Source organism: Oncorhynchus masou, chromosome 3 (genome assembly GCF_036934945.1).
Source record: "Oncorhynchus masou masou isolate Uvic2021 chromosome 3, UVic_Omas_1.1, whole genome shotgun sequence".
Classification (NCBI taxonomy): Eukaryota; Metazoa; Chordata; class Actinopteri; order Salmoniformes; family Salmonidae; genus Oncorhynchus; species Oncorhynchus masou.
The window spans coordinates 26,554,875-26,569,795 of NC_088214.1; the positions used below are offsets into that span (position 1 = coordinate 26,554,875).

General features: G+C 39.6%; 1 protein-coding gene across 1 annotated transcript; it reads right to left on the reverse strand.

Moving 5' to 3' along the window:
* Positions 1-11,604: 11,604 nt before the first annotated feature.
* LOC135508010 (transmembrane protein 70, mitochondrial-like) lies at positions 11,605-14,586 on the reverse strand. Its single transcript, XM_064927882.1, has 3 exons — positions 14,312-14,586; positions 12,366-12,477; positions 11,605-12,251 (listed from the first exon to the last, which is right to left on the reverse strand). Exons 1-3 carry the CDS (start codon positions 14,507-14,509, stop codon positions 11,803-11,805), a joined length of 759 nt encoding a protein of 252 aa, XP_064783954.1. The 5' UTR covers positions 14,510-14,586; the 3' UTR covers positions 11,605-11,802.
* Between the last annotated feature and the right edge of the window lie 335 nt (positions 14,587-14,921).

Below are 14,921 nucleotides of genomic sequence, written 5' to 3' on the forward strand. Positions count from 1 at the left end.
TGTGGAGGGGGTGGGAGAGGGAGGGCTTGACAGGATATGTTCGGAGATGCACTTTTAGTTGACGGAAGATAACAGCTGCCTTACTATTTTACCATCTGACGTTTTAGTGGGTAGAGGCAGTGCACAAGGCTGCCAGAGGAATGTGTTTCGGCAGGCTTTGCTGCCGTGGGAGTGTGTCTCTGTATTTGCTATAATATTCACTTGGTACATAAGATTTTTTATTTATTTTTTAAGTCGCACTCACCAGTCTTATTCCATTCCCCAGCCTTATCTAACTTCTCCTTTTGGGACATGCTTGTGCAGTGGGCCGTTTCAAGTGCATTTGTTTTGTGTATTTGTTAGTAACTGTTAGTTTTTTCATGTTTTTTTCCTTTGTTTAACCTTAGGTATTACAAATTATTAAGAGAGCGTTTCATTTATTTTAGTCTAGTCCATGCATTTCTCAAACTTTTTTAAGATCCTTCAAATCCGAAAGGAATTTCCCTAACGCCTATGCTACACAAAGCAGTTCTCATTTGAAAGACATTGAAATGTTTAATTCCAGTTATTTCTACATTGTCAAATTTGAGAGTAATGTATATGAAATTGAAGCATCTTAGCAGTATACAAACACAGATTGTGCATTAACTTGACTAAACAGCTTGTTTTTTACTAACCAGCTATTTATTGGCTGGCTACATGTAACACAAATGTATGAGGTTACATAGTTAATCAACACTGATTTGTGATTGAAAAAAATTGACATTTATTTTCTGATTAAGGGCTAACTGGTGATATGGAATAACTTTCCTTCTGATTCAACGTGTATCTATCTTTAACCAGCCACTGATACGGTTTGTTAACATAGCTAGTCATTGTTCTTTCTGCACACTGACCCTATATTGCATCAAATTAGTTCTTTGTAATTTGATTGATTTTAACATGAAAAACAAAAGGGCTGTAGTTTTGGAAGTGGGTTGATATTTTTATTTTTTCATTGTGCAATCAAGGATCAATGTCCCCAAAAAATTGTGGCCTAAATTGTTTTGTGAGATAAAGGCTTAATGGTTAATTTTGCAATTGTACATTGTCAAATGGAGGCATAATGACTTGACAACTTGACTTCTTCTTTTGTTCAAATGTGTAGCAAATATGGCGTCCGACATTGATTTATTGCCACATGAATATGACATATACAGTAGATTGGCGCAGGAAGAGAATACATTAGAATAACGTGATTAGTTTGGTTTGAAAATATGCAATTGTGTCTTGTAGAATATTGTTGAGGAGTTGTTTGATTTAGTCATATATGAGTAAACTATTTGTGCATGGGTTGGTTAGTTGATGAATGTCACATTTTTTGCTTAATAGTTGAGTCTTTAAATTTGGCCGAGCCAACACCCCACCAACACTCTGGACCTCATACTAACTAACTTGCACGGTTGTGAAAGCAGTCCAATGCTCAGAGCCCCTCTCTGCAATTACACCTTGTTATGTGTGTTGAATACATTCAGATAGAGTAAATTGTTGGCTAAATGTTTGGATGAGTATCTGTGAGGACTGTTAGAACATTAGAATGTTCCAGTTTACTTTGGGGAAGACAGAGGAGAGGGTCTTAAATATGAAAGTCTAATTACTGTATTTTGTCGTCAATATATTATTAATATTATTTTGTGCCTAGTTAGCTAAGCATGAAGATTTATTTTTATTTTTGGAATAATAAGTGTAATTTTTTCTCATTTAAAGTTGAATAAATAGAATGAAATGTATTATATTTATAAAAGCGTACATTTTGGTGAACATGTTGACAGGTGTAGGAGATGCATTTTCACTGGTTATGGTAACATTTTCATTGCAGCAATGCTAAGAGTATGGTATGAGGAGTTAAAGGATGTGTTAGTTGGATTTCAGGGCAGTAACATTGCGATGTTTTACAGAGGTTTGGTCATAGACTGCCACAGAGAGTATGTGAGATGGGAAGAAGAAAGCATCAGAAGGGAAAATGGCTCCACATGTGTTTATTACTACTTCTCTGAATGTAAAGTCATAAAGAACATTTAGAGCACATCGTTAAAGAGAACAGGCAACGTTCAAAGTTGAAAGTACCACGATGAATGATCAATAATGTATTTTTCTTGTCTAAACTGTATTTGCACACAGCTATGTATAAGGCTATTTTCTACTAATTGTACCTGATGCTCCATACATTTTTTTGCCCAAAATGACGAGCTGTTGTTACTTTTTAAAGGCAAAGTAAGTATTTTTTAGGTGTGATTGTATTTTTCTAAAATGTGTTTTGGAGAACTAGTCTGTAAACTTTTGGAAAAATGTAACTTACCATTTGATAGATATTTTTAATTCGTGATTTTAATATCAATTCAATATTTATGAACTTTTGCCAGGCTTACAAAGAATATAACTGAATATAAAATAAACAACAAGAAGCTATATTGGACGACGAGTTTTGATATTTATGATCTTCTGACTACAATGATTTTAATGGATTTTGGGGCAGTTGTTCCCCCCCATTAAAAATTAAAAGAACGTTTACATCATTTTTTTTTGTGTCTGTCCAATTTTGTGTGGGGGCAGCTTTCTTTTGTCCATCATCAGAAGTTGGATCAGTGAAGGAAAGGAGGCTATCTGAAAAGAGACATTATTTGACCATAGATATACAGGTGTTCGTGTTCAATCAGCAACGATGTCCAACTCAGTTTCATGTTAACGTTGTATGTTTTATAATTGTAGTCTAATTTTTTTTTAGATAAAGGCTTACATTTTTCAACTGTACATTGTCAAATGGAGGCATGACTGCCAACTTGATTTTTTTTTTGTTCAAATTTGTAGCAAATATGGCATCCGACATTGATTTATTGCCACGTGAATATAACATATACAGTAGATTGGCGCATGAAGAGAATACATTAGAATAACGTGATTAGTTTGGTTTGATTTTAATTTGAAAATATGCAATTGTGTCTTGTAGAAAATCGTTGAGGAGTTATTTGATTTAGTCATATAGGAGTAAACTATTTGTGCATGGGTTGGTTGATGAATGTCACATTTGTTGCTTAATATTTGAGTCTTTAATTTGGCCCGAGCCAACACCCCAACAACACTGGACCTCATACTAACTAACTTGCACCGTTGTGAAAGCAGTCCAATGTTCAAAGCCCCTCTCTGCAATTACACCTTGTTATGTGTGTTGAATACATTCAGATAGAGTAAATGGTTGGCTAAATGTTTGGATGAGTATCTGTGAGGACTGTTAGAACATTAGAATGTTCCAGCTTACTTTGAGGAAGACAGAGGAGAGGGTCTTAAATATGAAAGTTTAATTACTGTATTTTGTCGTCAATATATTATTATTACTTTGTGCCTAGTTAGCTAAGCATGAAGATTTATTTTTATTTTTGAATAATAAATATATGTTCTGTTTTCTCAGCTAAAGTTGAATAAATAGAATGAAATATTTCATATTTATAAACGCGTACATTTTGGTTAACTGTTGGCAGGTGTAGGATATGCATTTTCACTGGTTATGGTAACATTTTCATTGCAGCAATGCTAAGAGTATGGTATGAGGAGTTGAAGGATGTGTTAGTTGGATTTCAGGGAAGTAACATTGCGATGTTTTACAGAGGTTTGGTCATAGACTGCCACAGAGAGTATGTGAGATGGGAAGAAGAAAGCATCAGAAGGGAAAATGGCTCCACATGTGTTTATTACTACTTCTCTGAATGTAAAGTCATAAAGAACATTTAGAGCACATCGTTAAAGAGAACAGGCAACGTTCAAAGTTGAAAGTACCACGATGAATGATCAATAATGTATTTTTCTTGTCTAAACTGTATTTGCACACAGCTATGTATAAGGCTATTTTCTACTAATTGTAACTGATGCTCCGTAAAAAAAAATGTTTTGCCCAAAATGACAAGCTGTTGTTACTTTTTAAAGGCAAAGTAAGAATTTTTAGGTGTGATTGTATTTTTCAAAAATGTGTTTTGGAGAACTAGTCTGTAAACTTTTGGAAAATGTAACTTAACATTTGATAGATATATTTTTAATTTGTGATTTTAAAATCAATTCAAAATTTATGAAGTTTTGCCAGGCTTACAAAGAACATCACTGAATACAAAAACAGCATGAAGCTATATTGGACAACAAGTTTTGATATTTATGATCTTCTGACTACAATGATTTTAATGGATTTTGGGGCAGTTGTTCCCCCCCATTAAGAATTAAAAGAAAGTTTACAGCATTTTTTCTGTCTGTCCAATTTTGTGTGGGGGCAGCTTTCTTTTGTCCATCAGAAGTGTTAGTGATATTGTTACGGTTTTCTTCTAACTCCTCCTCTGACGAAGAGGTTAGCAAGGATCGGACCAAAATGCGGCGTGGTAATTTTCATACATGTTTAATGAACGAATAAACATGAACAATACAAAACAACAAACGTAACGTGAAAACCTGAACAACCTATCTGGTGACAACAAACACAGAGACAGGAACAATCACCCACGAAACACTCAAAGAATATGGCTGCCTAAATATGGTTCCCAATCAGAGACAACGATAAACACCTGCCTCTGATTGAGAACCCCTCCAGACAGCCATAGACTATGCTAGATACCCCCACTAAGCCACAAACCCAATACCTAACAAAACCCCAAGACAAAACACACCACAATAAAGCCATGTCACACCCTGGCCTGACCAAATAAATGAAGACAAACACAATATACTTCGACCAGGGTGTGACAGATATCCCACTCAGTTTCATGTTAACGTTGTATGTTTTATTGGTCTCACTCCAAAACCCTGTGTAGGGTGTAGCGTTTTGAATTTGCGGTCCATTGTTTTTACAAGCATACTGATGTACTACTTCATATTATTTAACTTCTTATTAACGTTGGTGGCGAGAGGATAGGGGGAATTCCCCTTTGCTTAAACTGGTACAGAAGGGGTACTATTTTATTAGGAGCAGTCTAACTCCCCCCCCCCCTCCCCCCAGAGTGAAAATTGGCCCTGGGCTCAGAGATTGCTGCGGTTATCCTGAGTCTAAAATAGTGTACAACAGCTGCTGCTGGGAGAGTGTCACATTTGAAGGCAATGGAAGAGGTTGCGGATTTCTTTCTGTATGTACTCTGCTCACATCGTAGTATGTATCAGTGAATGGAAGGAAGGTCACTGACAAACTGTTTTTGTTCCATTCTCTTTGTGTTTTCAGAAATGTAAATGACAGCGGTTCAGTGGAAACAGACCTAGATAATGAATGTATTGCAGCCATGGTAACTCCTTATACTGTTCATCTAGGGGAGAAAGCCTCCTGAGAGTCCATAAGCTTTGAAGCACTATAACGTTTCACACTGAGTATTCTATTTCTCTGTCCCCACTGTCCTCAATTTTATCAACAGTCATTACTCCACGCATAAGCCTGACTGACCATACTGACAGGAGTACAGGAGTACGATTGACACGTCTTTAACAAATCCTGCATGCATGTACACTCCATCCCCTTGCTACACAAGGAACATGTGATGTGAAAAGTATTCATGGAAACTGGAAAGAAGCAGCAGGACTCTGGATGATTCTGGCATTGCATTTATTAACTTATGCCAGAAACATAATTGCTCTTACACAGTTGGGAGACCTGTTTCAGACAATCCTACACAGGTGTTATTTTATTTCCAAATGCCCTCCCATCCAACAATCTCTTAACTAATCTACTCCAAGTACTGTTCTCATCTGATCTTTGGTCTCGGCTGAACTCTCAAACAAAAAGGGTTCGTAAGTATAGTCTGTGAGCAATTTCAGAGATCTTTTTGTGGGAATAGCCAAGGTCAAACAGCGTAAGTTACAGGCGTATTGCTGGCATGTGAATGGGAGACAGTGACAAACCCCAAACATCTCCAACTATACACACACACACACTTCATCACTTCTTGTGTGGGATACCAGACACATTTACTTTTCACCAAGTCAACGGTGTCAATTCTCATTGTGCTCAAAGTTTAAAGCATGTTTATTTATTCAAGGTAATAGATACATTTAAATCATATTAAATCATATTAAAAGTATAGAAAATAACACATTTCACATGTATTTATTAGTTGAAGGTGTTGAAAGCCGCATCATATTTAAAACTCAACTTCATAAAAAACATCCTTGGAAAAAGTTGCTTCTCCGTCCTGGTCAAAAAGGCAGCCGTTACAGCTGGTAATACATTCTGGGGGCCTGAGGAGGCTCCTTAATTAACCCTGCCCACTCCAGCCCATTCACCCCCCAACTCGCATGCTTGTTCTGCTCCATTAAACTTCAACCCCCCCTTTTCTCCAATAGAGCGAGATTGATAGACCCTGGGGGTCAAAACTCTGAGGTCGTCCCGTCTGCACGGTGGCACCTGCTCTTCCCTGTCAGGAGCGCAACATTGCACCCACTGGCTGCCGGCGGGGCTGCTAGCTACCACTTCAAATCCACTGTCAAGTTCCTCACAGCCAAGGCAGGCTTCATATATAGTACCAGTCAAAAGATTGGACACACTTACTCATTCAAGGGTTTTTATTTTTTACATTGTAGAATAATAGTGAAGACATGAAAAACTATGAAATAACACACATGGAATCATGTAGTAATCAAAAGTGTTAAAAAGATGAGATTCTTCAAAGTAGCCACCCTTTGCACACTCTTGGCATTCTCTCAACCAGCTTCACCTGGAATGCTTCTCCAACAGTCTTGAAGGAGTTCCCACATATGCTGAGCACTTGTTGGCTGCTTTTCCTTTACTCTGCGGTCCAACTCATCCCAAACCACCTCAATTGGGTTGAGTTTGGGTGATTGTGGAGGCCAGGTCATCTGACACAGCACTCCATCACTCTCCTTATTGGTCAACTAGCCCTTACACAGCCTGGAGGTGTGGTGTTGGGTCATTGTCCTGCTGAAAAATAAATGATAGTCCTACAAAGCAAAAAAAAAACAGATGGGATGGTGTATCGCTGCAGAATGCTGTGGTAGCCATGCTGCTTAAGTGTGCCTTGAATTCTAAATTAATCACCAACAGTGTCACCAGCAAAGCACACCCACACCATCACACTTCCACGCTTCAAGGTGGGAACTACACATGTGGAGATCCTCCATTCACTTACTCTGCATCTCACAAAGACATGGCGGTTGGAACCAAAAATGTCAGATTTGGACTCATCAGACCAAAGGACAGATTTACACCAGTCTAATGTCCATTGCATGTGTTTCTTGGCCCAAGCATGTCTCTTATTAGCGGTTTCTTTGCAGCACTTCGACCACAAAGGCCTGATTCACACATTCTCCTCTGAACAGTTGATGTTGAGATGTGTCTGTTTCTTGAACTCTGAAGCATTTATTTGGGATGCTATTTCTGAGGCTGGTAACTCTAATGAACTTATCCTCTGCAGCAGAGGTAACTGTAAGTCTTCCTTTCCTGTGGTGGTCCTCATGAGAGCCAGTTTCATCATAGTGCTTGATGGTTTTAGCGACTGCACTTGAAGATACTTTCAAAGTTCTTGACATTTTCTGTAATTGAGTGACCTTCATGTCTTAAAGTAATGATGGACTGTTGTTTCTCTTTCCTTATTTGAGCTGTTCTTGCCATAATATGGATTTGGTCTCAAACGCATTGAGGAAAGCAATTCCACAAATTAACTGAAATGCATCCCAGGTGACTACCTCATGAAGCTGGTTGAGAGAACACCAAGAGTGTGCATCGTTGTCAAGGCAAAGGGTGGCTACTTTGAAGAATCGGAAAATGTAAATATATCTTTAACACTTTTTTGGTTACTACATGATTACATATGTAATATTTCATAGTTGATGTCTTCACTGTTATTCTACAATGTTGAAAATAGTAAAATAAAGAAAAACCCTTGAATGAGTAGGAGTCCAAACTTTTGACTGGTACTGCATATATATATATATATATATATATATAAAGATTACAATTGATGAGTTTATCAAAAAGGTCACAAACAGTGTGTGCTGGAGTTTAATATCTAAGTATTGCTCCTCCTTCGTTTGGTTAGAGCAGCGCATACAGAAATCAAATCTGTATCAGATCAGTTCCTCAATGAATGACACTACTCAGCAGCTGATAATGTGCATCCCCATGAGTCACAGTGGAGGACTAAAATGGCCGGCTGATGGGCTGGGAGTCAGGGAGGGGATAGTGGCTTTCCTTTCTGGCTGATCCTCACAGGCTGAAAATACTTCCACGTGTTCCTGCCAGTGCCTTCAACTGGCGTCATGAAAAGTCCCTTTTGTGGTATTTATTGATTTGTCCAAATAGCAAAGTATTTTTAATTTTTAAGAAACAAAACATTTTCTGAATGACTTATTCCTTAGCTACATGCAAGATATGTTATTTGGTTCATGATTGTTGAATACCACACTGTTCCTCTTTTCACTTGACTTACAGTGCACCCTAGTGGATGTAGTCAAAACATCCTTTATAGTACATTAGTGACTCAATATCCTGACTTGAATATAGTGTTCGTTGGCATGAAGGAGCTTTCAGAGCTTAAGTTACTTAGTTGTCTTGCATTTGTATTTATTATGGATCCCCATTAGCCAAGGCAGCAGCTACTTTTCCTGGTGTCCAGCAACATAAAACAATTACATACAGTTTAAAATACTACAAGACATTACATCTCATAACAACTTACCTGACACATTCAGTGTGTTCCCTCAGGCCACTACTCCACCACCACATATTTACAATACAACATCCATGTGCACATGTGTGTAGTGTGTCTTATATTGTGGTCTCTGGCACATCAGGATTAGCATTGCAATAAACTAGTACTTGAACAACTTTGCTGGAAACAAACTACACTGCTCAAAAAAAATAAAGGGAACACTTAAACAACACAATGTAACTCCAAGTTAATCACACTTCTGTGAAATTAAACTGTCCACTTGGGAAGCAACACTGATTGACAATAAATTTCACATGCTGTTGTGCAAATGGAATAGACAACAGGTGGAAATTATAGGCGATTAGCAAGACACCCCAAATAAAGGAGTGGTTCTGCAGGTGGTGACCACAGACCACTTCTCAGTTCCTATGCTTCCTGGCTGATGTTTTTGTCACTTTTGAATGCTGGCTGTTCTTTCACTCGAGTGGTAGCATGAGACAGTCTACAACCCACACAAGTGGCTCAGGTAGTGCAGCTCATCCAGGATGGCACATCAATGCGAGCTGTGGCAAGGTGGTTTGCTGTGTCTGTCAGCGTAGTGTCCAGAGCATGGAGCCGCTACCAGGAGACAGGCCAGTACATCAGGAGACGTGGAGGAGGCCGTAGGAGGGCAACAACCCATCAGCAGCCTTTGTGCAAGGAGGAGCACTGCCAGAGCCCTGCAAAATGACCTCCAGCAGGCCACAAATGGGCATGTGTCTGCTCAAACGGTCAGAAACAGACTCCATGAGGGTGGTATGAAGGCCCGACGTCCACAGGTGGGGGTTGTGCTTACAGCCCAACACTGTGCAGGACGTTTGGCATTTGCCAGAGAACACCAAGATTGGCAAATTCGCCACTGGCGCCCTGTGCTCTTCACAGATGAAAGCAGGTTCACACTGAGCACGTGACAGACGTGACAGAGTCTGGAGACGCCGTGGAGAAAGTTCTGCTGCCTGCAACATCCTCCAGCATGACCGGTTTGGCGGTGGGTCAGTCATGGTGTGGGGTGGCATTTCTATTTCTTTGGGGGGCCACACAGCCCTCCATGTGCTCGCCAGAGGTAGCCTGACTGCCATTAGGTACCGAGATGAGATCCTCAGACCCCTTGTGAGACCATATGCTGGTGCGGTTGGCCCTGGGTTCCTCCTAACACAAGACAATGCTAGACCTCATGTGGCTCGAGCACATCATGTCTCGCTCCATCCACCAACGCCACGTTGCACCACAGACTGTCCAGGAGTTGGCGGATGCTTTAGTCAAGGTCTGGGAGGAGATCCCCCAGGAGACCATCCGCCACCTCATCAGGAGCATGCCCAGGCGTTGTAGGAAGGTCATACATGTACGTGGAGGCCACACACACTACTGAGCCTCATTTTGACATGTTTTAAGGACATTACATCAAAGTTGGATCAGCATGTAGTGTGGGTTTGAGTGCGACTCCAAATCCAGACCTCCATGGGTTGATAAATTTGATTTCTATTGATCATTTGTGTGATTTGGTTGTCAGCACATTCAACTATGTAAAGAAAAAAGTATTTAATAAGAATATTTCATTCATTCAGATCTAGGATGTGTTAGTTTAGTGTTCCCTTTATTTATTTGAGCAGTGTATACCCATTTTACATTACACTACAGTTTAACAGTAACACCAATACATGCAAATCGTGAGAATGTCATTCTCCACTCACATGCGTTTCCCGCTATTTCACTTCAGTTGTAACGTTGACTTTCAATTTTTCCAGTTTGGCTATCGTCTGAATTCCACAGTTTCGACGAAGACCTCATAATTCCCCTGTAATGAGGCAAATAAAATGTACCACATGTTATTAAAACTCACATTCTTAATAATAACATATCTTAAAGCCCTTCACACAGAGGAGTACAATGTGAGGGTAAACTAACCATGGAGGCAAAGCTGTGTGTCTTTAAAATATGTATATTTTTAGAAGACAAAGAATCTGGTTTTCAACAGTAAGACTTGTACTCACTTTTGGCAACACATCATAGGCCCTGAGATAAAAGAGAACAGTATCATGTAGAGATTCTGCAAAGAGGATGACCATCTGTTAGTCACACCACCCACCAGAAGTGAAATTTAACAGCATATAATTTCTGACAGTTGGAATGGTGGGTGAATATGAATATTTCTGGTACATTCCTCCTTTGAGATTACATATTTTCAGATCCGGGCAAAAGCAATCTTTGAGATAACTTGTTCTATTTACTTTCAATTTTTATACCAGACACATACCTCGAAACCATTGTGGCTCTATTGAAACAGAGTTAAAATAAAGAAAAAAAAGGTATGGGTTTGGTCCTAAACCGTTTAAACTGTCAAGAATGCAACACGACTAAAGAGAAGTGTTTAGCAAGAAACATTAAATTAGAGTATCAGAGGAAATATAAGTAATGACATTTCCAGACATCGAGTAGTTCTGGTACTTAATACGTAGTCACAGCGATATACTAGACAGTTATCTAAATGTTCTGATTAAATTCAGTATATACGTTTTACATTCTTCTCTATATGATCACTAGATAAGTAAATAAAAAGGTCTTACCATGCCAAGTATACCAGGTTGACACTCTCTGAAGAGCAAAGTTATCTTTTCTGTCCAGAAGCAGCCAAAACACAACAAAATAGTACCCAGAATTTGAAACATCATGGTAAAGTTGATACTCAGCAATGGTTTGACTTACTGCTGGTCTCCTGTTTTCATGCAATCAACACTGTTTGATAGTGCCCAAGCTCTCAAAACATCAGAAGTAGCAACTTCTCATTTTGCCCACAGACTACTGGTAGTGTTTTTCTGAAGAGAGGCATTGTTTGAAGCAGAAGGAAGGGAAGTTACAATTGCAATCACAGTCATGTCACAAGGTGAATTTAGTTTATATTTAGTGATGAAATTAATCCATAAGCTTTGTTTAAACCAATTTTATTCATATACTCCATGTCTATACATTACCTCTTACTAGTGAAAGGAAGAAACCAACATCTCTCAAAGGTTCTCTTTGATATCATATAATTTATAGCCTACATTAACAACTAAGACGTACATACACACACACGCTCCATTCAACAGTTCAGACTGCAATTGGCATTATCTGTAGAAATCCGTTAACTCTTATTAGGTTTACCATTCAAGTCTTCCGTATCAAATGAAAAGGGCTGGTCGTAACCCATTAGGTGGTTATAGTCATGAGGAAGTGGGAATAGCATCGGATTCACAAGCATCGACTTCTTGTCGGCATAGAACGTGGTGAACATTTTGCTGACACCCGGTATCTTGACCTCACTCTGACGGAACACAGTCTTTTTCTCCATCAGAAGGATGTTGTAGGTGACAGCTGTGTACGTGTCAGTGTCATGGTTGTGGTACAGGCGAACCACATAGCCTTTGGTGATGATGTGGAGGAGGATGGGAGTCAGGAATGTGAAAAAACCAATGACACCACAGAAGGCCCCCTTCAGGACAAGACTCTGAACGCTGATGCCAGTCTTCAAAAGAATGTAGGGCATCATACACAGGCTGGCCCCGCTACTGGTGTAAGAGAACATCTTCACACCTGCAACATACAAAAAATACAATTCTTGTTTAGGCCTAGTTATTCAATGATGATAACAATGTTGATGATGAGGAGACAATCATGAGAGATTGTTTAAGGTGATTAAAGTAATACCTCGGACAGAATTGCCGAGGTTCCCTGAATAGATGAGCGTCCCCTGCTCAGAGTGGTTTGTGGAAGATGTAGAGAAGCAGCAGACCATCCGTAGTACAGAGGCTGGCTGTACCTGGGCAGAGACAGACAAATGAGAAACTAGGCCATTTCTTTCCATACAATGCCTTTAACTGCTACAATTAGACCAGAACAAATAATATCATTTTAAAAAGAACTTGGTCCAATTTTTAATTACCTTTCAGATGAGATCTTACAGAGTGTGATCAAATATGTCATAACGCAATTTGCCATGGGGGTTGTAGAGATTAATTGAATCTAACGCACTTGCACAACCAGGCCAGTGCAGATCATGCCTGATCACACCGCTCGCATATTGATTTTGTCCACCCACACCAGACGCGGTCAGGACACACTGGTTGAAATATCAAAATGAACTCTGAACTAACTATATTAATTTGGGGACAGGTTGAAAAGCTACCCTGCCACATCGGGGCGGCAGGGTAGCCTAGTGGTTAGAGCGTTGTACTAGTAACCGGAAGGTTGCAAGTTCAAATCCCAGAGCTGACAAGGTACAAATCTGTCATTCTGCCCCTGAACAGGCAGTTAACCCACTGTTAACCCCTAGGCTGTCATTGAAAATAAGAATTTGTTCTTAACTGACTTGCCTAGTTAAATAAAGATAAAATTAAAATAAACATTTAAGGCAATTTAACTAGCTAGCTTGCTGTTGCTAGCTAATTTGTCCTGGGATAGAAACATTGGGTTGTTGTTTTACCTGAAATGCACAAGGTCCTCTACTCGGACAATTAATCCAAAAAGGGTAAACCTAGTTCATTTCTAGAAATCTCAACTCCTTCAGGATTCTTCTGGACTTTATATGGCGGTTGGCAACCAACTTTAAGGTGCATTACCACCACCAACTGGCCTGGATGTGGACTTCAGTTCACCTTTCAATCACCAGTGTGGGTATATGCTCCTAAAAAACAATGAGGAGATGGGAGAGGCCAGACTTGCAGTGCATCACAAATAGAACCAATGATTGAATAACATGCTGACCACACCGCTAGCGTCAGATGCACGTTGCAAAAATAAATGTACACATACATGCTATTCAGTCATTGCGTGCACACGACAGCAAGCATGGTATGGCCAGGTGCTAAAATAAAAATTGGTCCTATTTGTGATGCTGAACTGCAAGTCCGGCTTCTCCAATCTCCTCATTGGCTTTTATGAAATAAGTGTTAATTCAGTATTGTTGTAATTGTCATTATTACAAATCCATTTTTTTCTTTTCTAAATCAGCCGATTAAATCGGTATCAGCTTTTTTGGTCCTCCAATAATCGTATCGGTGTTGAAAAATCATATTCGGTCGACCTCTAGTTGTAATGCACCTTAAAAAGTTGGTTGCCAACCGCCAAATAAAGTCCAAAGTAAAAATAGAAGCCTGGGGAAGGAGCAGAGATGACGACAAAGGAATTCAGTTTACCGTTTAATCTGTGGAATAATTGTCAGAGTAGAGGACCCTGTTATTTTACCTGAAATGCACAACCCAATGTTAATATCCCAGGACAAATTTGCTAGCAAGCTAAATTGCCATCAAAGTTGAATGCTTTTCGACCTGTCCTCAAATTATTATAATTGGTTCAGAGTTTGTTTTGATATTTCAACATGCATGTGCTGATCGTGTCTGTTGTGGCTGTACAAATTCAACATGCGCGCGTCCGGTTTGGTCAGGAGCATGTAAATCATACATAGAACTATCGAACGCAGTGTCGAACTATCGAGTGTAGAACTATCGAACGCAGAGCCACTAGGCTAGCCAGTTAGCTAACATAGCTTCTTTCAGCCAAAATAAACCTACGTAACTAGCATAATAGGGCATATATCCCAGGATTGGAAGTATAACTATCTACCAGACAAGTGAGGACAAAATAAAGCCACATACCTGTTTAGCCGCATCATTGAGAAACGACCTTTTGGCAGCGTGATACAAATACCCTTCGGTCTTCATTGGCAGCCTTCTACACGCGTGAGCAGCAGGCCTCCCATTTCGGAGGGCAGCAAATTGTATACTAAACTTTTGAGAAATAGCAGTACGTAATCCACGTGCAAAGTAATGCTGAAACATTATACAATCATACATTTAAGCCACTTTAGTAGCTTCTTTGCTAACAGCACTGCTATTAACCCCCGCCCCTTTCTTCTTCTGTGGCAGTGGTACGCACAAGATTCCTCTTTGAGGTTTATTGGCAGACTGCACTAATACGGTGTAATGCTGCCACCTACTGTACGGGTTAGAAAAAAATACTACAAAAACAAAATATGTTTTGGATGAACAAATCCATGCTAATTACCCCCCCCCCACACACACATTTTTTTTATTTTTATAAACAAATTCACAAAAAATGTGTTGTTACCTACCCTTACCACCTGGGGACGGCATGTCAGGAAGTCCAGGATCCAGTTGCAGAGGGAGGTGTTTAGTCCCAGGGTCCTTAGCTTAGTGATGAGCTTTGAGGGCACTATGGTGTTGAGCGCTGAGCTGTAGTCAATGA

What these genes read in the sequence shown, in the direction of transcription:
- LOC135508010 (XM_064927882.1), bottom strand. Translation starts at nt 14,509, where the DNA reads ATGTATGATTGTATAATGTTTCAGCATTACTTTGCACGTGGATTACGT. An exon ending in TCAATGATGCGGCTAAACAG is followed by an intron (nt 12,478 to 14,311) that starts GTATGTGGCTTT and finishes GTCTCTGCCCAG; the next exon opens with GTACAGCCAGCCTCTGTACT. An exon ending in CCTCGGCAATTCTGTCCGAG is followed by an intron (nt 12,252 to 12,365) that starts GTATTACTTTAA and finishes TGTATGTTGCAG; the next exon opens with GTGTGAAGATGTTCTCTTAC.